The sequence below is a fragment of the Hypanus sabinus genome, chromosome 13, assembly GCF_030144855.1.
Source record: "Hypanus sabinus isolate sHypSab1 chromosome 13, sHypSab1.hap1, whole genome shotgun sequence".
NCBI lineage: Eukaryota > Metazoa > Chordata > Chondrichthyes > Myliobatiformes > Dasyatidae > Hypanus > Hypanus sabinus.
In genome coordinates this window covers 95,551,519-95,573,309 of record NC_082718.1, presented here as the reverse complement: position 1 = coordinate 95,573,309, position 21,791 = coordinate 95,551,519, and the positions used below count along the sequence as shown (strand labels likewise).

Genomic DNA, 21,791 nt, shown 5'->3' with positions numbered 1-21,791 from the left:
TGTTTTTGAGAGTTTGATCAGGGCAATCAAAGCGGACTGGAGCGCTTCGGCTAAGAATGGCCCCGTGATCTGCATCGGCCAGAGCTGAACCAAACATGATGTTTGATGTTCTATGTGTTGTTCTTGCTGTTTCCACAATTTGTTCTTTTTTTCCTGCGCGTTGGGTGTTTGGTGTTTTCTTGAACAGGTTCCACAGGGTTTCTTTGTTTTGTGGCTGCCTACGGGAGGAAAAACTAACAGTTGTATTCTGCATACATACTTCGATAATAAATACACTTTGAATCTTTGATAGGATTAATAGGTCAGCCATGATGGACTGGCAGAACAGACTCGATGGGCTGAATGGCCTAATTCTTCATGGTCTTATGGCAAACGTCTAGGAAACTTTATCAGTGAGATCTTGATGAAGTTTTAGAGATTTTTATCTTGATTATTTATAGATTAATCAAGATGGTCAGGGTTGGTAAATCGGGAAAATTATGAAAGTTCAGATTTGGTAGCACAAAGAACATGGCATAAGTTCCACTATAATTCTAAATGTCGGCATATCCATTGACTAGAGTCTGCACAGATATGCAAAATGCTCAGCTGCTTGAGGGGAAAATCGTAACACATGTTAATTGCTAACTTTCGACATCTCACCACAGCTTTTATATTTTAAGGCAGTATTCCTCTTTCAAAGTAATGTGATGGTATTGCCTTCAGGCAGATTGATTTTCAGCCTCCATGAGCTGAGAAACATTTTTCAAAGTCACAGATCTGACTAAAGCTTGATACTTTAAGGCAAGCTTGATTGTGTAGTTTATAATATGTGGCAAAGGTTGTCCCTTGTTCCCTTCTGACATTTTAGCTCCTTTGATGACAAACACACACAGAAGTGAAGTAAAAAGTAGCAAGCCTGACTTTCCATACAATGGAATATTCTTCTTAAGAAATGTTTCTTACAATAAAATGGCAGCAACACTGGGTAAACATGTCTAGTTTCTTTGCGTACAGAACTGCAGACTCTTTCTACTTTTAAGTTAGAACCCACATTTCATCAGTAGAGAGGAGATAAAAAGAGTCTAGTTGCTTAAAATTGGAGGGGGAAATCAATCTGGTGGAGGAACTCCCACTTTAAGCTGAAAGGCGGATCATTCATTTGCTTCCATAGATTGTGTTTGACCTGCTGAGTTCCTCCAGCAGTTTGCTTTTTGACCAGCAGAGGGCAGTCTCATCCTGTTTACCAACTGAGCACATAGCAAAAGTAACATTGGTACAGCATTTTCAAGGCATCGTGACATTAAGAAGAGTTCAGAACCTAAAAGCATTCCACACTCATTTACAGGACTCAGAAATTACTGGGAAAACATTCCTGCATTAAGCTTTAATCATTTATCCCTTGAGCATAAACTGGGGAACTTTAGGGAAAAAAAACAGTAATTTAACATGAGCCCTGCTGAGAGTTTCTGGATTTTATTTCACAGTGTATCTTAAAAGTACCTGGAATGCTTGGAACAAATGCAAATATGAAATGGTGCCAAACTGAATGGGAAGCAGGCTGTTAGGGGCACCTATAGGAGTGTGGAGCAGCAGATCCCAGAGTCAGTTGGACTTTATGCAGCAGTTTTAAAAAGTGAACGGGACTTGTCTGTGCAGTGGGAGATTGCATAGGTTAATAGTAACTTAGCAGCAACCAATAAGAAGGGAGGTTTAAGCAGAGTGGCCATTATTGGAGCGGGCAGTGTTAGAATGGTCAGGCTTGGGTGAGAACAGGCAAAGGCTAGAACTTAAGTTTGAGAAGTTGGAGGTATAACAAGTGCAGGCAGTGGAATGATTCTCCTGTGAGGTGTGAGATTTCAGAGCATCTACATCTGCAGGAAGGGCACCCATCTTCAGCTCCTGACGGACAAGGTCAGGGAACTGAAGATGGAGCTGGCTGGCTGCTCACAAAGCTGAAAACTTCATCAGTGACACTTTTGCTGAGGTTGTCACACCCAGGGTGCAGGCTTTAGGAAGTAGATGGGTGACCACCGGGCGAAGTAGGTATGCAGTCAGTGCAGTGTTCCCCTGTGGCTGTTGCCCTCTGCAATAAGCATGCCCCTTTGGAAACTATGGCAGGGAATGACCTACCAGGGCACAGCAGCAGCCAGGCCAGTGGCTTTGTGGCTGCCTCGGAGGCTCAGTAGAGAAGAGTAAAGTCGGGCAGAACGGTAGTGATAGGAAACGTGATAGGGCAATGGACAACAGGTTAAGAGAAGTCAGGCTGGTGAGTTGCCTCCTGGGTTCTAGGGTCCAAGATATCTCAGAGCCGCTGCAGAAGATTCTCAAGAGGGAGGTGAGCAGCCTTGGCACCATTGTCATGGGTAGAAAAAGGGAAAAGAGGTCCTGTGCAGTGAGTACAGGGAATTAGGGAAGAGGCTGAAGAACAGAGCCTCCAAGGTAGTAATCTCTGGATTACATCTAATGCCATATGCTGATGAGGGCAGGAATAGGATGATGGTTCAAATGAATGAGTGGTTGAGGAACCGGTACAGCAGACAGGATATCAGATTTCTGGATCATTGGGATTTCTTCTGGGGGAGGTATGACCTGTACAAAAAGGACAGGTTATAGCTGAACCTGGGGACCAATAACCTTGCTTGCGGTTTGCTAGAGCTTTTGGGGAGGGTTTCAAATAAGTTGGCAGGGGATGGGAACTGGAGTGACAGGGCTGAGTCGATGCAGTGTACACTGAGACTCTGAGGGAGGACAGGCAGATGAAAAGGCAAAGTTGGAGTCAGTGGGATGAATTGAAGCGTAACATGGAGTCGGAATCGAAAAAGGTGATGAAGACAGGACTGAAGGTGTTACATTTGAATGCACGCGCTTCACGGAGCAAGGTAGATGAACTTGTAGCGCAGTTGCGTATTGACAGTTATGTCGTCGCGGCTGAATGAAGCTCATAGCTTGGAGCAAAGCACATGAAGAGACAGGCAGGTAGGTAGAGGGAGTGGGGTGGCCGTGTTGCTAAAAATGAAATCAACTCCTCAGAAAGAGGATTGGAAGACGTAGCATCCTTATGGGTAGAATTAAGAAACTGCAAGGATAAAAGGATCCCGGACAGTACCCAGGATTCAGTGGGAAATAAAAAAGGGATGTGATAAGGGGACTGTTAGGATAATCATCGGGTATTTCAATATGCAGGTCGATGGGAAAATCAGATGAGTGCTGAGATGGAACTTGTAGGATGCCTACGAAATGGCTTTTTAGAGCAGCTTGAGGTTAAGGCTGCTCGGGGAAAAGCAATTCTAGATTGGGTATTGTGCAATGAACCAAATTTGATTAGGGAGCTTAAGGTAAAGAAACCCTAAAGAGGCAGTGGTCATAATATGACAGAATTCACCCAGCGTTTTGAGAGGGAGAAGGTAAAATCAGATGTTTCTGTATTACCATGGAGTAAAGGGAATGACAGTTTTGAGTGAGTAGCTGGCTGAAGTTGAGTGGAGAGGATTGTATCAGGGATGACAGCAGAACAGCAATGGCTGGAGTTTCTGGGAGCAATTCGGAAGGTGCAGGATTGATACGTCCCAAAGATGAAGTGTTCAATAGGGAGGATGAGGCAGCCATGGCCGACAAGGGAAATCAATGGTAGCATAAAAGCAAAAGAGAGTGCATACAATATAGCAAAAAATTGGTGGGTAGTTAGAAGATTGGAAAGCTTTTAAAAACCAACAGAAGGCAACTAAAAAACCACAAGGAGAGAAAAGATTAAATGTGAAGGTAAGCTGGCCAATAATATCAAAGAAGATGTCAAATGTATTTTTTTTTCCCAGATATAAGGCATTGGTCAGATTGCACTTGGGGTATCGTGAGCAGTTTTGTAAGGAAAACTGTGTTGGTCCAGAGCATGTGATTTATTCAGGAAATGAAAGGGTCAACGTATGAGGAGCATTTGATGGCTCTGGGCCTTAGAAAAATGGGGGGGGGGGGGCTAGAATCTCACTGATACTTATCGAATATTGAAAGGCCGAGATAGGGTGGGGGTGGAGAGGATGTTTCCTATAGTGGGTGAGTTGAGGACCAGAGGGCACGGCCTTAGAATAGCAACTTCCAAAATCTGGGGTTAAGAGGGCAATGGATCAGCCATGATGAAATGGCAGAGCAGGCTCGATGGGCAGAATGGCCTAATTTTGCTCCTCTGTCTTAAGGTCTGCAAGCAGGATAAAAAATAAAAAACTGCTGTCGCCATCTGCAAAATGAGGAACGATTAATATATTGGGCCAAAGACCTTTCCTTGGAAGTGCGAATGATAAAAAGGTCATTTCTGATGAAAGATCTTTTTCCTGCATTTGCTACTTTTATTTCCAGTTTTCAGCGTGTAGCTTTTTTCACTCGTGTTATGCCTGAGTTGGAGTGGGAAATTTTCAGTCATTCAGAAATATATAACAATTAATTTCCTCTGGATCCTGCTGCCTTTAACAGTTGTCTCCAAGTTATGACACTGTTTCTGGTTTTAACTGTAACTGACATTAACATCACTAATGAGGCCCGTCTCAGGGAAGCAATAGGCCAGTCGGAATTAGAAAAGGTCAAAAGTGTTAATTATTTATCTTGCACTCAGAGTGAAGACATTGTGTTACTCAAGTAATCTTTGTTTATGTTTGGATAATGCAGTGCAATGATTTTAGTGTCATTAGCAAATCTGCCGAGCTGGTGACCATTTGTGGGATCCAAACAGTTAATGTAAATTTGCCCTCCTATCCCCAGGCTTTCAAACCGTTGTGAGACTCGGTTTAACATTTCCTCTTGAATATCTTCCACGAAGGTTCATACCCTGGCTCTAGCCTTCAGTTAATTAGACAACTTCTGTGTAGAACTTTAACAAGGGAATCTGAAGTCCTAAGCAGGGGAATGAAATACCACAGTAGTAACCTGATGAAGCCAAGGAGGTACTGTAAACTGGACTGGATTTAATCCTTCTTGATGCGTGCCTACATTTACTATTAGAGAGGTATTGCTACAGACTGCTGAAGACTAGGTTGCACCATATTACTTGTTAGGTGATTGAGCCTCCTAGTTTCTTCTTGTTTGTTAATAACCACAGAATTATACAGCATGGAAGTGGGCTCCTCAATCCAAATTTGTCCCTGCTGACCAAGTTGCCTACCTGAGCTAGTCCCATTTGCCTGCGTTTGCCTATTTCCTCTAAACTTCTCTGACCCCAGTACCCATCTAAATATCTCACGAGCAATGCTCTATCTAATTTGTAATGACCAGCGCATGCAAAAATCTTGCGGCTGTGGAGTTTTTTTATTGCCCGGTGACAATAGCATGTGTGTACTGCATAATTTTTTTCAATAAAAATGGTATAAATAAGCCAGTTCTAAAATCTGCAGGCAGATCATTGCAAACTCCACATTGCCAACACCATCCTCGTAAGAAACTGGAAAAGGAAATGTGATTGTGCACGATTGTGAAATATACTTAATGTGCCAATGACGTAGAGAGAGACAACCTTTGGAGCGCAGTTTAGTTCCTTTGTGCAGTACTAGTAAAAGATGTGTGCACACACACACGTGCACACCTTCGAGGGAACAGTATAATTATACCCACATCGACCTCTTCCTCTGGCAGCTTATTTCAGAAATCGACAACTTTCTGCGTAGAAATGTTGTACCCTGGGTCACATTTAGCTCTTTCTCCTCTCATCTAAATCTTTGCCATCCCCTACCTTGGGGAGAAAGACTGTGTCTATCCATTTTATCTATGCCCCTCGTGAATTTATGTACCTCTTTAAGGTCACCCCTCAGTCTCCTACATTCCAGGGCCGTAAGCCCAGTGTACCTAGGCTTTCCATATGACTCAAACCCACTGGTCCCAGTGGCACCTTGTGAACCTTTTCTTCACCCTTTTCAGCTGAGTGACATCCTTCTTACTGCTCGGCAGCCGTCACTGCACGCAGTTCTCCAACACCCTGTATAGTGATAATATGATGACTCAGCGGCTGTACTCCTTCTCCTGACTAACGAAGGGCTGGCCTGCCAGATGCTTTCTTCACCACCTTGTCTACCGATGTCAGCATTTTCAGGAAGTCATGTACTTGCGCCCCCACGTCGTTCTGCTCTATAACATTCTCCAAGGCTCTGCTGTTTGCAGCGTCAGTCCTGCCTTGCTTTTGCGCTAGTTTGCACTTGGCTGAGTTGAGTTGTAGCATGAGGTTTGTTCTCCAACTTCTAGACCAACCCAGTGCCCAGTGATACCTCCAAGACCTTGGCAGCCCATCATAAACTCCTTCCCTACTTTGTTTTCTCATCTGCACTGCTTAATGGCCAGTGTTGCCTGTTACTGGCAATAGCTGAAGCATGTTACTGGTTTTGTCATGGTCTCTGAACTGAAGGTAATAGGAAAAGTGTACGTGACTACTCCAGTCAAGTTTAGTATGTCCTTTTCATTATCACATATTAGCCAGCAGTCTGTTAATCTTGCTGTGTACTTGGCTTTGAAAGTGGAAAAGTATAAAAATTAAATACAACCCTCATCTATCCCTGAACTCAAGGCTAAGCCTAAATTATTTATTTCAGTTCCTTAAGTGGGTCTTGAACCACAACCTTCCGGCTCTGGGCTAAGCAGGACATCAGTCAAGTTGACATCAGAAATGAACTCCAGTTGTGTCTGTATCTGTTTTCTATTAAGTAGGTTATGTTGGTTTGCTATATACCATTACATTAAATGTTTCAGACATTACATATTCTCAGGCAGTCCAGTTAAGTTTTCACATCTGTTTTGGTGTCTGCAAATAGCAAACATCTTTGGGATTTATCTTTCTTCTTATTAAAAGTTATAAAATTCTAAAGCTGTCTTTTTTTTGAACATCCAGACTAAATGAGGCCGTTGATTATTAATTTTGGCCTCATTGAGAAGAGATTACCTAAATGTGACTCTCTTGAATGGTTTGTCATAATTTAACAGAAGTTTACAAAATATAGAACAGTGCATGATGTTGAAGATATTTCACTCTGTACATATTTTGGATATCCTTTTGCAAGTACGTTTGCATTCTTGCATTTGAACAAGCAACCAAATAGTTTTGGTTATACACGGCAGTATGGTCTTCTGTCATTAGAAATGATTGATGCACTGTATTTCAGCCAATATAGAAGAATAGCTTGACTGAACAGCCAGTTCATATTTCAATATCCAAGGCATCATTTAAAAAGAAGCTGCACCACCAATTCATACTTTAGATAATTTATTCACAATGTAATTTCTTGGGTTATACATTTTAAACTGCATCTTGGTAAAGTTCATAGAAAAACATTATAAGAAAGATTAATCTTTGCTTCAGTTCAGTTCCTGATTGTGACATTTCCTAACTACAAAACCATAACCTGCCACCTTAATGTAAATGTGGAGTGAAGCTACACTGATCAAAGGATAGAATTTATTGCCAAATCCACAATTATAACTTCCCTGTGCTTCAGAGTCGGGTTTATTCTCACTGACGTTTGTCATGAAATTTCCTGTTTTGTGACAGCAACATTATGCAAGATGTAGGATATTACCATAAGTTACAATAAACAAAAAAAAAGCAAAACAGGAATAGTGAGGTAGTGTTCGTGGGTTTATGAGCCATTCAGAAATGAGACGGTGGACGGGAACAAGCTGCTCCTTAAAAGTTAAATGTGGGTCTTCATGCTCCTGCACCTCCTACCTGACGGCAGTAATGAGAAATGGGCAGGTCCCAGATGGTGACGATGGATGTCAGCTTCTTAGGGTACCACCTTTTGCAGATGATCTTCAATAGTGGGCAGGCTTGTGCCCGTAATGGAGCTGGCTGAGTCGACAATCCTCTGAAGCCTCTTATGTTCCTGTGCATTGGCTCCTGCACACCAGACAGTGATACAGCTAGTCAGAACGCTCCCACGGAACACTCGCCACCTGCCTGTTCTATGCTGAATTTTGGGTATCCTTAACTTTTAAGCTCCTGTCAGAAATAAGTTCTTCAACCCCCATTCTTGGCAAGTAAGAATCAATACATGGCTTTTGATAAATTGGCAACCATTTAGTTGGGTCACAGGGTAAAGCTATTATTGGAACATGTAATGTGATGATAACTCAGCACATGTTCTATGGATTGTACAATTAAGATCCCTTATACTAAAGGAAGGGAACCTTAATGACATCTTTTATTTAGTTTTTCAAGAAGGGAATCCAAATATTTTGATATTCTACAGCAGCAACTAATATTGTACTTTCAGCCTTAGTAAAAATGTCCACTAAGTGCAGCCCAGTAGCCATAATCAAATAAAGCAATTTGTGTGTTAATATTTATTGCTGTTCATTTCTTCTTCTCTTCCTCAGAATTACTATACTTGGGACTGGTGCAAAATGGCTGGCTGTTCTAGAAGAAAAAAATCTGAAGCCAGGTAATACTTGTTAATATTGATATCTGTTATGATGTGAACAAAATCACCAGAGAGATACTGAAGCTAGTGTATATGAAAGTGTTTTATTGAACAAAAACGAGCAACGAGCATCATATTGTGACAGTCTTAGAAGCAGAGGCCAGCTTGACCCAGTATTACATGAAATTTTATCTGCTAAATATCAAAGGTAACGGTATGACAATGCTATTGTTGCAGTGTATCTGCAGAGCTTCCTTTAAATTCCATGTAGTTTTCCAAGACCTCAACATTCCAGACACCCAAAATAAATGTTAATCAGCGTTGTCTGGTTTGCAGTCAACTCTAGTGCACACCTCCGTGGGTACTATTGTTCAGGGCTGCATTTAAAATCCAAACTACAATCCACATTCAGGTCTGAAGATTGGTTGCTGGTGAAATTAATATTTGCTATATACCCTAATTCCAGAAAACGCTCTAACATCTAAGAAAAAATGTTCAGCTTGTTTTAATAACTTTGCTTATGTATTCTTAATTGGGTGTTCAAATCCAATTCAATAACATATCACAAATCACAATTTGCAGCTCTAATTTATGAATTTGCAATTTGTTAGTGTATTATTGTGGAATCTCCGCTGTTCTGTCTTGTAGATGCCTGGATTAGCCCACAATTGCACAGAAATGTTATAATATATATTACACATACATGCATTTTCTCACTAAAATTGGTTTAGTCCATTTTAGATTGCACTGTCACGTAATGATCATTAGGAATTTGGGTGGACAATTCCATAGCATTCACCCAGTCATGGTGTCATGTGACAACACAGCAGCATTCATGAACCTAATCAGGAGATGCACAGCACTTGCTCCTTGCCGTGCTAATTGATAGTGGAGCTTAGGGGGCAGCTTGATGAGGAGTTACCACTAATGGAGGGGAAAAGGAGCCCATTATAGAGGGTGCAGGAGTGAGACTGCAATAAAAGTCACAGCGTTTCCTTGCTTCACCTTTCAATGGCCCGCAGAATGCCACGTAATGCACTGGATTTCCCTTGACTGACTATTGTTTTGTTGTTGAGCTGTGTGCAGGGACCACTGACCCTTGATTGGCCCACAATTTGCGGCACAGTGCTGAATCAAGCAGTAGTATCTCACGTGGTATGCTCAGGTGCCTGCCTCCAACCCCACCCTCCCGCCTTCTTGGCAGCTCTGCAAGCTACGACACTTCCGCTGATGTGCTCTGCAATGGACTGCATGCCAACGACCAGGCTCTGCAGGCATCTGTCATTGGGAAGCTCTTGCTCCTCGTATGGGTGTCAGTGCTACATGATTGAAGGCTGAACTTCAAATTTTATGCAGATACCTTCTCCAGCCTTTTAGCAACAGTTCAGCATGGATCTTGACGCTGCTTCTGTTAAAAATCAAACAACACAGATGCTTTTATTCTGTCAGTTCTTAGAACATTTGGGAGTCTTTTCAAATTGTTTGCTTTCAAAGATCAGTGGTTAGCCAATCACTTCTAAGACTACAAAGAATCACAAGTGTAGGCATACCTACTTCAAAGCAGGAGAAATATTGCAAACAAAGGCCTTGATGCTCAAACATGACTAATTGTTTTAAGTCAGAATTATTTTGATATATTAATAATAATGGATGTGCATGGTTGAATCTGAAGCATTGAAGTTCCCAATATGACCCTGAGCAATTAGAGAAAAATTGGGCCAAACCTGCCATGACTAGTAATGAATTAAAAATAGTTAGGAATTTGTCGATCTATTCAGTATTATTATACTGCGTAGACTTTATTTGTTTGATAGAGGAATTTATATATCCATGTTATAATGTTGAACAGATGGAAGTGCTGCTGCCTGGATCTCAAAGTTCATTAGAACTTAGAATTCAATAATTACTACAATTCTTGATTCTAAAATGGGTGGGTCCCAACCTGGGGTCCATAGACCCCTTGCTTAATGGTATTGGTCCATTGCATAAAGTGTGCTCTAAAGTGTGATTAAACACTTGGTGAACCTTTTATTTCTAGATGGCTTAATTGTAATTGGATTTTAATACTGAAGGCAATTGCTGTGCCACATCTGATAGTCAATTTAAGGACACAAATTAGTTATGAGAAAGCTGTGGAAGAAGTCAAGTTATAGTTAATGAAGTTGCTCACAAGACAATGAGTAAATATCACTGAAAATTTAAAATTCTAATATTTCTGCAGTAACGTATGCCCTATAAGTATGTATCATTTGTAAGTGTTACTTCTCACGCGAATGTTAATAGTCCAATCTGAAATTAACATTTTAATCAACATTTCCTCCTTCGAGGTGAAACTCACAGTCTACAGACATTACACACTCTCCTGTCAACTGGATCCCCTCTCAAACCGCTGACGTATGATTATGTCTACAAGCACATCAAAAGTAATATCCTGTTGGGCTCAGTCACAGGTGAGATTTCAGACAATCAGTGTCGTATTTATATTAGACAGACCATTTGTAACCATGCTCTATTATGTGATGCAGCTCAGGTCTCAAATGTATTTCATCCTTGAAGTAACATCCTCATCAAGGCAAGAACACTGATACAGAAGTTCATGATTGGAATACTAATTTAATGTGGCATTCTGTCATGCATAGCAATGTGTTCGACAAAGCAAAGATTGATGACCAAGTCCTACTTTTCAATAAGTTCATAACTTAAGCTACACAACCAAAGAGACACATTGAGGAGGAATCAAAGGACATTTTATCATCAAGATATCCCTTGTTGTAAAAACTGAAACGATTCTTCTTTTTGGGGATGGGAGGAAAGAAAATCGGTAGAGCCAATGATGCTAATATATTCCCAAATGAGTTGATTTTTAGTGAGGTTTGTATATTTTGTAGGGAACATCAGTGTATTTTAGTGAGATAAATCTTTTAGAAAGAGATATTTAGGTACTTTAGTCACAATGTAGCAATATGATAGTTTGAAACCAAATTTGCAGGTTCCCAATTTTTTTTATATTTCTCGTGTCAATCCACATCTGGTCTTCCCTTGATGAGGACAACCAGAGAAAACTGCAGGTGGCAAACTGCCATTCAAAGTGAAATCTTTTACATGGATTTAGAAAAGTTGTCCTTCTGGTAAGAAGGAAAGGTTTAATCGTGCTTCATCAGCTGATTTGATGAAATGATGATGTGGGTAGGCATAAGGAGGGAGAAAATGCAAAGTTTTATACATTCTGTTTATGTTTGGGTGAATAATTTATTCTCATGTCAATTTGGAAGTCAGCCAGATAATGTATTCTGATTGAAAAGCGTTGAAAATTAAAGTCATGGCAGAATCACATTGTGACTTTCTTTCATGAGTTTTGCACAGCTTATTGTTTATTGGCTTGATGAAAATTTGTATATTAACTAACATTTGCAGTAATTTGGTGAATATTGTTGTCACTAGTGATAGTTAATATCCATTTCTTGTCATCCAATGGCCAAGCTTTCAATTCTTCTTGCTTTGCATCCTGAAATTGATCATTGAAAGCTACTGCTGGGATTACACTACTTTTGAAGGGGAATAAATTTCCACAATCTTCAAGAGAAATAAACTGATACTATACTAGACATTCAGTGACCACTTTATCAGGCACCTCCTGTACCTTATAAAGTGACCACTGAGTGTATGTTCGTGATCTTCTGATGTTGTAGTTTACTTTCAAGATTTGATGTGCCTACAGAACTGCGGCTCACTGGACTTTTTTCCTCTCACCATTCTCTGTAAAATCTAGAGCAGGGGTTCCCAACCTGGGGTCCATGGTTTTGGTCCATGGCATTTAAAAAAAGAAGTTGGGAACCCCTGCTCTAGAGACTGTTGTGCATGAAGATCCCAGGAGATCAGCAGTTGCTGAGATACTCAAACCACCCCATCTGGTGCCAACAAAGTCACTTGGATCATATTTCTTCCCATTCTGATGTTTGGTCTGCAGTTAAACCTCTTGACCATGTCTGCATGCTTTTATGCATTGAGTTGATTTGCTGATTAGATATTTGCATGAACAATCAGGTATACAAGGGTACCTAATAAAGTGGTCATTGGGTGTATCTTGTCAATAGATTACTGAATCTCTATACATTGGAACTAAGGGTTTCCTATTGTTATTACATTTCATATTTAATATTTTCCCAGTAGGTCAAATTTTCAGTGAAAGTAATCACTGTTTACACGTGTTTATTAAGGCATGTCTTGTAGCTCTTCGTCTTTGTTTTTGTGACAAGGGGAAATATACAGTGCCTTGTTCTGAAATAGAAACCATTAGATGTTCATGTTCAGCTGAGAGTTTGGAACGAACATGTGACATTGTATCAGCAGAAGTACTTTGAAGAGAATGGCATCTGTTCCTTTGTATTGAAGCTTCATCTTGCTTCAGCTTCATCAGTCAGATAGAAGGTTCAAGTCAATGTTTCATGAAAGATTAAAAATCAACCAAGTTTCAGATAACATTTCAAGTAATATTGATCAAACTTCAGAAGAATGCCATGCAATCAATACACTCTTTTTTAATTAGAGCATAAGCTCTAAAAGAACACTGAGTAAGCCTTAAACTTTTTGCAAAGATTTTTAACTATCTGCTTGCATTCTGATTCTAGATTTTTAAACATATTCTGTGCATTAGATTATTTCACAAGAATTCTGTCAGAGAAAAGAACTCCCAGACCGCACTCTCTAAATGAATACCTGTATTGAAGAAGAGTCCTTGAATAGTGAGATCTCAACTTTGTCTGTAGAACAACTGGAGATGTGCCTAAGTTGTTTTCTCAAGATTAGGTTAATGCCTGCTTGCTCACAGAGGAGAACCAAGAATGATGTTTCACCTACCATTCACCTTGTTGGAGCTTGTCAGCTTAATCTTGATTGATTGCCCTTGTTGAGGTTATGGATTTGAATTTCACTTCAGAAGTTTAAACACTAGGTGGAGTTCCCAATGCCATATGAAGGGACATTGCATTCTTGGAGGAGTCATTTTTTAAATCAAAGCCCTTTTTACCACTTACAATTGGATCTAAGGTATCCATGATATTAACTTGAAAATTGAGGTCTTCATGTGGTTTCCCTGATCGATATTTATTCTCCAACCAACCTTCCTCTAGAACAGATTACTTTGTTGTATTTCATTAGGATTTTGAGGAGATTTGGTTTGTCATTGAAAGCATTCAAACTTCTACAGAAGTACAGTGGAGAGCATTCTGACTGGCTGCGTCACCATCCGGTCTGGGAGTGGGGGGTGTCTGCTGCACGGCATCGAAGTAAGCTGCAGAGAGTTATAAACTTAGTCAGCTTCACCATGGGCACTAACTCCCAAAGTATCCAAGACATCTTCAAGGAGTAATGCCTCAGGAAAGCAATGTCCATCATTAAGGACCACCCACTCACCCAGTACATGCCCTCTTCTCATTGTTACCATCAGGAAGGAGGTACAGAAGTCTGAAGGCACACACTCAGTGATTCAAGAACAGCTTCTTCCCCTGTGCCATCTAATTTCTAACTAGACCTTGAACCAATGAGCACTTTTTTCCTGTTTTTGCACTATTTTAAATTGAACTGTTTAATATACATGTACTTACTGCAATTGTTTTTTCTCCCCCCTGTATGTACTGCTTCTGCTAAATTTACAAATTTCACAACATATGCTGGTGATGTTAAACCTGACTTTGATTCTGTTATTAATTTGCTGTGTGGGAACTTTGTACAAGCTCTCACCTTACAACAAAGATCGCTGTTCAGAAGTATTTTGTTGACAGTACTGTGGTCTAGGATGCCGTGGAAGTCGAGCACCACCTCGGGCAGAAAGTAGCAGAGACTTGGGGTAATCAGGGTGGTGATTTGAATCTATTTTTAGACTGTATTTCTTTTAATCTAGGCTGAATTCTCACCTAAGGTGAGGGAAAATCTGATCATTCAGTGTTAAGTGCAGTTGATTTTATTTTTGCCTTGCATTGTAGATTAACATTAGGCAATGAATTGATTTGCCATTTGAAATGTGTGCTGTAATCACCTTTACCAACTCCCCAGAACCTTTAGCTAGGCGTGGTTCTCAGGAAAGTTAGTGACCATTTCTGATCTCCTTGGGCAATGGGTCCATGGAAGTCCTTTTCTATAGTTGAAGAGAGCACTAATGTTGTAGTTAACATTATTCAAAGCCAGTGTCTTCCTATAGAAATCGTGCCTAGCAGAAGCAAAATCAGAACATTCTATATGGAAAATCAAATGCTGCAGATACAGGACAGTGTGGATAAGGATCTAAATATCAAAGGATACATGGCATATAGGAAGGTCAGGAAGTTGGGCGAAAGTGGGAATTGGCTCCTTAACTAACAATGGTCTTGGCACCAAAGAGTGTGATGAGTGAAATTCAGGAAATCAAAAAGTAGAAGCAGTTTTGGTAGTGATGAAAGTTAACAAAGACAAATAGTTACAATAGAGGGTGCAGGTAATATCGCAGAAATAGGTGCAAACTGAGAACTGGAGGGGAGGAAAGAACGGGAAAAGTGCAATCATGAGGAAGTGCTTAGCAAACTGATGGGGCTGTGGGTGATGGTGTGATGGTAGATGCATCGGTTTTCCTTTTTGAAGGATCCTTAGATTTGGGGAAAGTCCCATTGGATAGAAACAGTGGAAAATGACACCTTTGTTGAAAAATGGGGGAAGGAGAGAGCAGGGGAGAGCCTGAAGGCCATTTACCTATATGCCTGTCAAAGGGAAACTGTTCAAAGCTATTACCAGTGGAAATGGAAAACAACTTTATGTTCACAGTAATAAGGCAAAGCCAATGTGTTCTTGTGAAAGAGATCATATTTAGCCAGTCTTTTTTTTTGTAATTTATTTTTTTACTAAAGTTCATCATCAAACAAACATTTCCATAAGATGTATTTCAGATATTGTACTTACATATCATATAATCATATATATCACAAATCTCCATGAAGTATTTATCTGAGGTATACACTTATAGACAAGAAAAGTAAAGCAAAAGGAAAGAACTATGTACAAGTAGGGAGTGATCTTTTTTTTTACAACAGATTCATTGATTTGTGAGAATAAAATCAGGCCTATGAGACATTATGTAGTTAAACCATTTTTCCCGGTATGAATCAAATTGTTCCAGCTTATGATTAACAGATGCTGTTATCTTCTCCATTTTGTAAATGTCCATTGTAATTTCCATCCATGTATTTAAAGTTGGGCTCTCCTGTGATAACCATTTCCTAGTAAGAGTCTTTTTACCAGCCACTAACAGTATATTCATTAAATATTTATCTCTTTTCAACCATTTTTGAGGTATATATCCAAAATATATGGTCTTACTCTCTAAGGGTATTTCACATTTAAAGATGTCTTGTAGGGCATTGTGTATCCCCCTCCAATAGTTTTTGATAATAGGGCAGTCCCAATAAAATATGATAATGATTTGCATATTTAGCCAGTTTAATACAGCTTTTAAAAGACGTAACTTCTAATGTGCATTAGGGGATATCAGTGGATATACTTAGATTTCCAGAAGACATTTAAGATTGTGCTGCATTAAAGCTTATTTCTGAAAATAAACCTTTCCAAAGTCTAGAGATCTTTTGAGAATTAAAAACGATGCTGTAGCGGTGTGCTACAAACAGCGCTAAAATTACGACACGGAGTCGGTAACTGCAGTCGAAGGAAAAACTTTATTCGAAAACTTCAGCCTCACTTTTAAGCCTCTGTCAACCGGCCCCCCATGGCGAAGAGGCTCCAAAGCTCTGTGCTCGCAAACCCCCGTAGGCTATCTAATTGTGAGTCGGTTCGCATACGCTAGGAAAAGAGCCGCCACATAACCCCCCCCCAGAACCGGCGATACACCCCCCAATGTCCACAGCCTGGGCCAGAACCTGCTTGGGAGGTCGGCCTCTGCGCCGAGGCGCCGGAAACTCGGCCGGTTGCGCCAGGTCCACATGGGCCGGCTTGAGGCGGTCCACCGTGAAAACCTCCTCCTTCCCCCCAACGTCCAGCACGAACGTGGACCCGTTGTTCCGGAGCACCGTAAACGGCCCCTCGTATGGCCGCTGCAGCGGTGGCCGATGCCCGCCCCTTCGTACAAACACAAACTTACAGTTCCGTAGGTCTTTGGGTACGCAGGTCGGGTGCCGCCCATGCTGTGAAGTGGGTATGGGGGCCAGGTTACCGAGCTTCTCGCGAAGTCTGCCCAGGACTGCAGCGGGTTCTTCCTCTTGCCCCCTCGGGGCTGGTAGGAACTCCCCGGGGACGGCCAGGGGCGCGCCGTATACCAACTCGGCCGACGAGGCGTGCAGGTCGTCCTTGGGCGCTGTGCGGATGCCGAGAAGGACCCAGGGAAGCTCGTCCGCCCAGTTGGCTCCTCGCAGGCGGGCCATGAGGGCCGACTTCAGGTGACGGTGGAAACGCTCCACTAGCCCGTTCGACTGTGGGTGGTAGGCAGTGGTGTGGTGCAGCTGAGTCCCCAAAAGGCTGGCCATAGCTGACCACAGGCTGGAGGTGAACTGGGCGCCTCTGTCGGAGGTAATGTGGGCTGGTACACCAAAGCGGGATATCCAGGTGGCGATCAGGGCTCGGGCGCAAGATTCGGAGGTGGTGTCGGTGAGCGGGACCGCCTCTGGCCATCTTGTGAACCGGTCCACGATAGTCAGGAGGTAACGCGCTCCGCGCGACACTGGCAGGGGGCCCACGATATCCACATGAATGTGGTCGAAACGCCGGTGGGCGGGATGGAACTGCTGCGGTGGGGCTTTGGTGTGCCGCTGAACCTTGGCCGTCTGGCAGTGCATGCACGTCCTGGCCCATTCACTGACCTGTTTGCGGAGTCCGTGCCAAACGAACCTGCTGGAAACCATCCGGACAGTTGTCCGGATGGAGGGATGCGCCAAGTTATGAATGGAGTCGAAAACACGTCGCCGCCAGGCTGCGGGGACGACCGGACGGGGCTGGTTGGTGGCGACGTCACAGAGTAGGGTCCTCTCACCTGGGCCCACGGGGAAGTCCTGGAGCTGCAAACCAGAGACTGCAGTCCTGTAACTCGGAATCTCCTCATCTACCTGCTGTGCCTCTGCCAGTGCCTCAAAGTCTACCCCTTGGGAAAGGGCATGAACGGTAGGGCGAGAGAGCGCATCCGCCACGACATTGTCCTTACCCGAGACGTGCCGGACATCCGTTGTGTATTCAGAGATGTAGGACAGGTGGCGTTGCTGGCGGGATGACCAGGGGTCGGATGCTTTCGTAAACGCAAAGGTAAGCGGTTTGTGATCCGTGAACGCGGTGAAGGGCCGACCTTCTAGGAAGTACCTGAAATGCCGGATTGCCAGGTAGAGCGCCAACAGTTCCCGGTCAAAAGCACTGTACTTGAGCTCGGGTGGCCGCAGGTGTTTGCTGAAAAACGCCAGGGGTTGCCAGCGACCTGCGATGAGCTGCTCCAGCACCCCACCGACTGCCGTGTTTGATGCGTCCACTGTGAGGGCGGTAGGGGTGTCCATTCTGGGATGTACTAGCATTGCGGCGTCAGCCAAAGCTTCCTTCGTTTGAACGAAAGCGGCGGCGGACTCCTCGTCCCAGGTAATGTCCTTGCTCGGACCCGACATCAGGGCGAACAGGGGGCGCATGATCCGGGCAGCTGAAGGGAGGAAGCGGCGGTAGAAATTGACCATACCTACGAATTCCTGAAGGCCTTTGACCGTGGTGGGTCGGGGGAAGTGGCGGACCGCATCTACCTTAGCGGGCAGAGGGGTTGCCCCGTCTTTAGTAATCCTGTGGCCCAGGAAGTCAATGGTATCAAGTCCGAACTGGCATTTGGCAGGGTTAATTGTAAGACCGTACTCACTCAGTCGGGCGCAGAGTTGACGGAGGTGGGACAGATGCTCCTGACGACTGCCGCTGGCTATGAGGATGTCATCCAAATAGATGAACGCGAAGTCCAGGTCCCATCCCACCGCGTCCATTAACCGCTGGAACGTCTGTGCGGCATTCTTCAGGCCGAACGGCATGCGGAGGAACTCGAAGAGGCCAAACGGGGTGATGAGAGCCGTCTTGGGGACGTCGTCAGGATGCATCGGGATTTGATGGTACCCTCGGACAAGGTCGACCTTGGAGAAGATCCGGGCGCCGTGCAGGTTTGCCGCAAAGTCCTGAATGTGCGGCACAGGGTAGCGGTCCGGTGTGGTAGCCTCGTTCAGCCTGCGGTAGTCGCCGCACGGTCTCCAGCCCCCCGTCGCTTTGGGCACCATGTGCAGGGGGGAAGCCCAGGGGCTGTCGGACCGCCGGATGATCCCCAATTCCTCCATTCTCTGGAACTCCTCCTTCGCCAGTCGGAGCTTGTCCGGGGGAAGCCGCCGAGCACGGGCATGGAGGGGTGGTCCCTGTGTCGGGATGTGGTGCTGTACGCCGTGCCTGGGCATGGCTGCTGTGAACTGCGGTGCCAGAACCGATGGGAACTCCGCCAGGACCCTGGTGAAGTCGTTGTCGGACAGCGTGATGGAGCCGAGGTGAGGGGCTGGCAACTGGGCCGCGCCCAGGGAGAACGTCTGAAAGGTCTCGGCGTGTACCAGTCTCTTCCTGGGCAGGTCAACCAGCAGGCTGTGAGCTCGCAAAAAATCCGCACCCAGAAGCGGTTGGGCTACGGCGGCCAGTGTGAAGTCCCACGTGAACTGGCTGGGGCCGAACTGTAGCTGCACCTGACGGGTGCCATAGGTCCTTACTGTGCTGCCATTCACGGCCCTCAGGGGGGGACCCGGTGCCCTGCTGCGAGTGTCGTAACTTGTCGGAGGTAAAACGCTGACCTCAGCCCCAGTATCGACCAAAAAGCGGCGTCCCGACCTGCTATCCCACACATACAGGAGGCTATCCCGATGGCCAGCCGCCGTAGCCATCAGCGGCGGCTGGCCCTGGCGTTTCCCGGGAACTGGCAGGGCGGGCGGCAACGGCGGGCTTCTGCGCCCCACCGCTGGTGGTAGAAGCACCAGTGGTCATTGGGCCGGGGGTTAGTGGGCTCTGCGGCCGGGCCTGGACTGGTTTGCTGCCGGGAGCGTGGCTGGGAGATCTGTGCGATGGACGCCCCGCTCACCTTTTTGGCGTTCCACAGCAAGTCCGCCCGGGCTGCCACCTTCCGGGGGTCACTGAAATCCGCGTCGGACAGCAGCAGGCGTATGTCCTCGGGCAGCTGCTCCAGGAATGCCTGCTCAAACATGAGGCCTGTGTGTCCCTCGGCCAGAGACAACATCTCGTTCATTAAAGCCGATGGAGGTCTGTCGCCCAAGCCATCCAGGTGCAGTAAACGGGCAGCCCGCTCGCGCCGTGAGAGTCCGAAAATCCTGAGGAGCAGGGCTTTGAATTCCGTGTACTTGCCGTCTGCCGGGGGCGACTGTACGAACTCCGCGACCTGGGCAGCTGTGTCCTGGTCGAGGGAGCCCACCACGTAGTAGTAGCGGGTGTCTTCTGAGGTGATCCGGCGAACGTGGAATTGGGCTTCGGCTTGCTGGAACCATAGGTCCGGGCGCTGTGTCCAGAAACCCGGCAGTTTCAACGAAACCGCATGAACAGAGGCGGCGTCGGTCATTTCTGGTCCAAAAATCGTTTGGACCGTCGGGGTCACCAATTGTAGCGGTGTGCTACAAACAGCGCTAAAATTACGACACGGAGTCGGTAACTGCAGTCGAAGGAAAAACTTTATTCGAAAACTTCAGCCTCACTTTTAAGCCTCTGTCAACCGGCCCCCCATGGCGAAGAGGCTCCAAAGCTCTGTGCTCGCAAACCCCCGTAGGCTATCTAATTGTGAGTCGGTTCGCATACGCTAGGAAAAGAGCCGCCACAATGCATCAATTACCTCAGTTAAGAATAAGGTCCAACCAACTCTCATTTGTAATATACTGTGTATGTAAAAGATTTGGATGGAAATATAAGTGGTTTGATTAGTAATTTTGCAGATGATGTGAGAATTGGTGGAGTTGTGGATATTCAGCGGGTTTGCCAAAGGATACAGCCTGTTGTGGACTAAATGGAAATGGCAGACGGAGTCCTGCAGGTGTGAAGTGATGTAAGAGTAACTGGCAGGACCATTAGAAACGGTGCTGTACAGGATGATCTTGGGGTACCATTTCACAGTTGAAAGTGGCAGCACAAGTGTGTATGGTGTTAAAGAAGGTATATGGTAACCTGATGAAGTGTCTCGGCCCGAAACGCCGACTGTACTCCTTTCCATAGTTGCTGCCTGGCCTGCTGAGTTCCTCCAGCGTTTAGTGTGTGTCGCTGGGATTTCCAGCATCTGCAGATCCTATCCTGTTTGTAGGTGGTATGAATACTTGATCACTTGAGGTTTTGAGTCCAAAAGTTTGGAAGTCGTGTTGCAAATGTTTAAACCTTTTGGTTCGGTCATGTTTATCGTATTGTGTGCTGTTCTGGTCACCGCACCATAGGAAGATTGTGGGGGCTTTAGAGAAGGTGGTCAGGATGTAGCCTGTATTGGATTGGAGTGCTATTAGCTATAAGGAGAGTGTGGACAAATTTGGATCTTTTCCTCTGGAGCACTGGAGGCCAAAGGGAAACCTGATAGGATGACTTTAGGAGAGACTTGGACAGGGTATATTGAGTTATTTTCCCGGTGTGAAAATGCCAGATATGAGAGGGCATAGCTTTAAGGTGGGAGTGGAGAACTTTAAAGGAGATTTGTGAGACAAGTTTTTTTTTAAACACACAAAGTAATAGGTGCCTGGAACGTACTGCCAGGGGAGAATGGAGCAAAGTTAAGAGGTATTTAGACAGAATCATGAACAGGCAGAGAATTGAGGAACACGGAGCTCGTGCAGACAGATGGTGTTAGTTAGATTTCATAGGCATGGTGGGTCAAGGGGCCTTTTCCTTTCCTGCATATATGGTTGTATTAGAATGAAATCACAAGGCGTTTCCCCAGAGCAGAGAGAAGCAGGAACACTCAAGTGCATTGCTGGCCAGCTCAGAGAAGACAAATTTGTATTTGAGAAGACTATGCTCAAAGGTGGAACTGCAGTTGCTAGAGCATGGTGCCTGCTCACGATGGAGCCCATCAGACATTTACAACCCATCCTGACCTCCTTAACTCGGCTGTGCTGCTCTTGATGTTGTTACGGAGTGTCTGGCAATTGCTGTCTCTCCATTCAGTTGTAATCTAAGCCACAGTTGAAGCCTTATCAGTTTGTGGGGAAGAAGGAACTGGAGCCGGTGTGTACTCTCTGAGGTCGAGTTCTTCCAGGATAACTAGATCAGTGATGGAAAATTGGACCCGAGTCAGCCTCATCTGCCAGAGCTGATTGTTTGATTCCCAAACCAGCCACATGCAGAATTCTTCTAAGCTGTGCCTCCTGCTCTGTAAGCCAGCGTGTTAATTATTAAGGTGATTGTAATTGGTCGGAACCTTACAGT

General features: G+C 44.4%; 1 protein-coding gene across 1 annotated transcript in view; it reads left to right on the top strand.

Moving 5' to 3' along the window:
• aacs (acetoacetyl-CoA synthetase) overlaps positions 1 to 21,791 on the top strand; it is a 158,535-nt gene that overhangs the window by 98,380 nt on the left and 38,364 nt on the right. The window contains exons 11-12 of the mRNA XM_059988238.1: positions 8,323 to 8,387; positions 10,694 to 10,816. Coding sequence (XP_059844221.1) covers positions 8,323 to 8,387; positions 10,694 to 10,816 — 188 coding nt within the window. The remainder of the gene's footprint in view (positions 1 to 8,322; positions 8,388 to 10,693; positions 10,817 to 21,791) is intronic.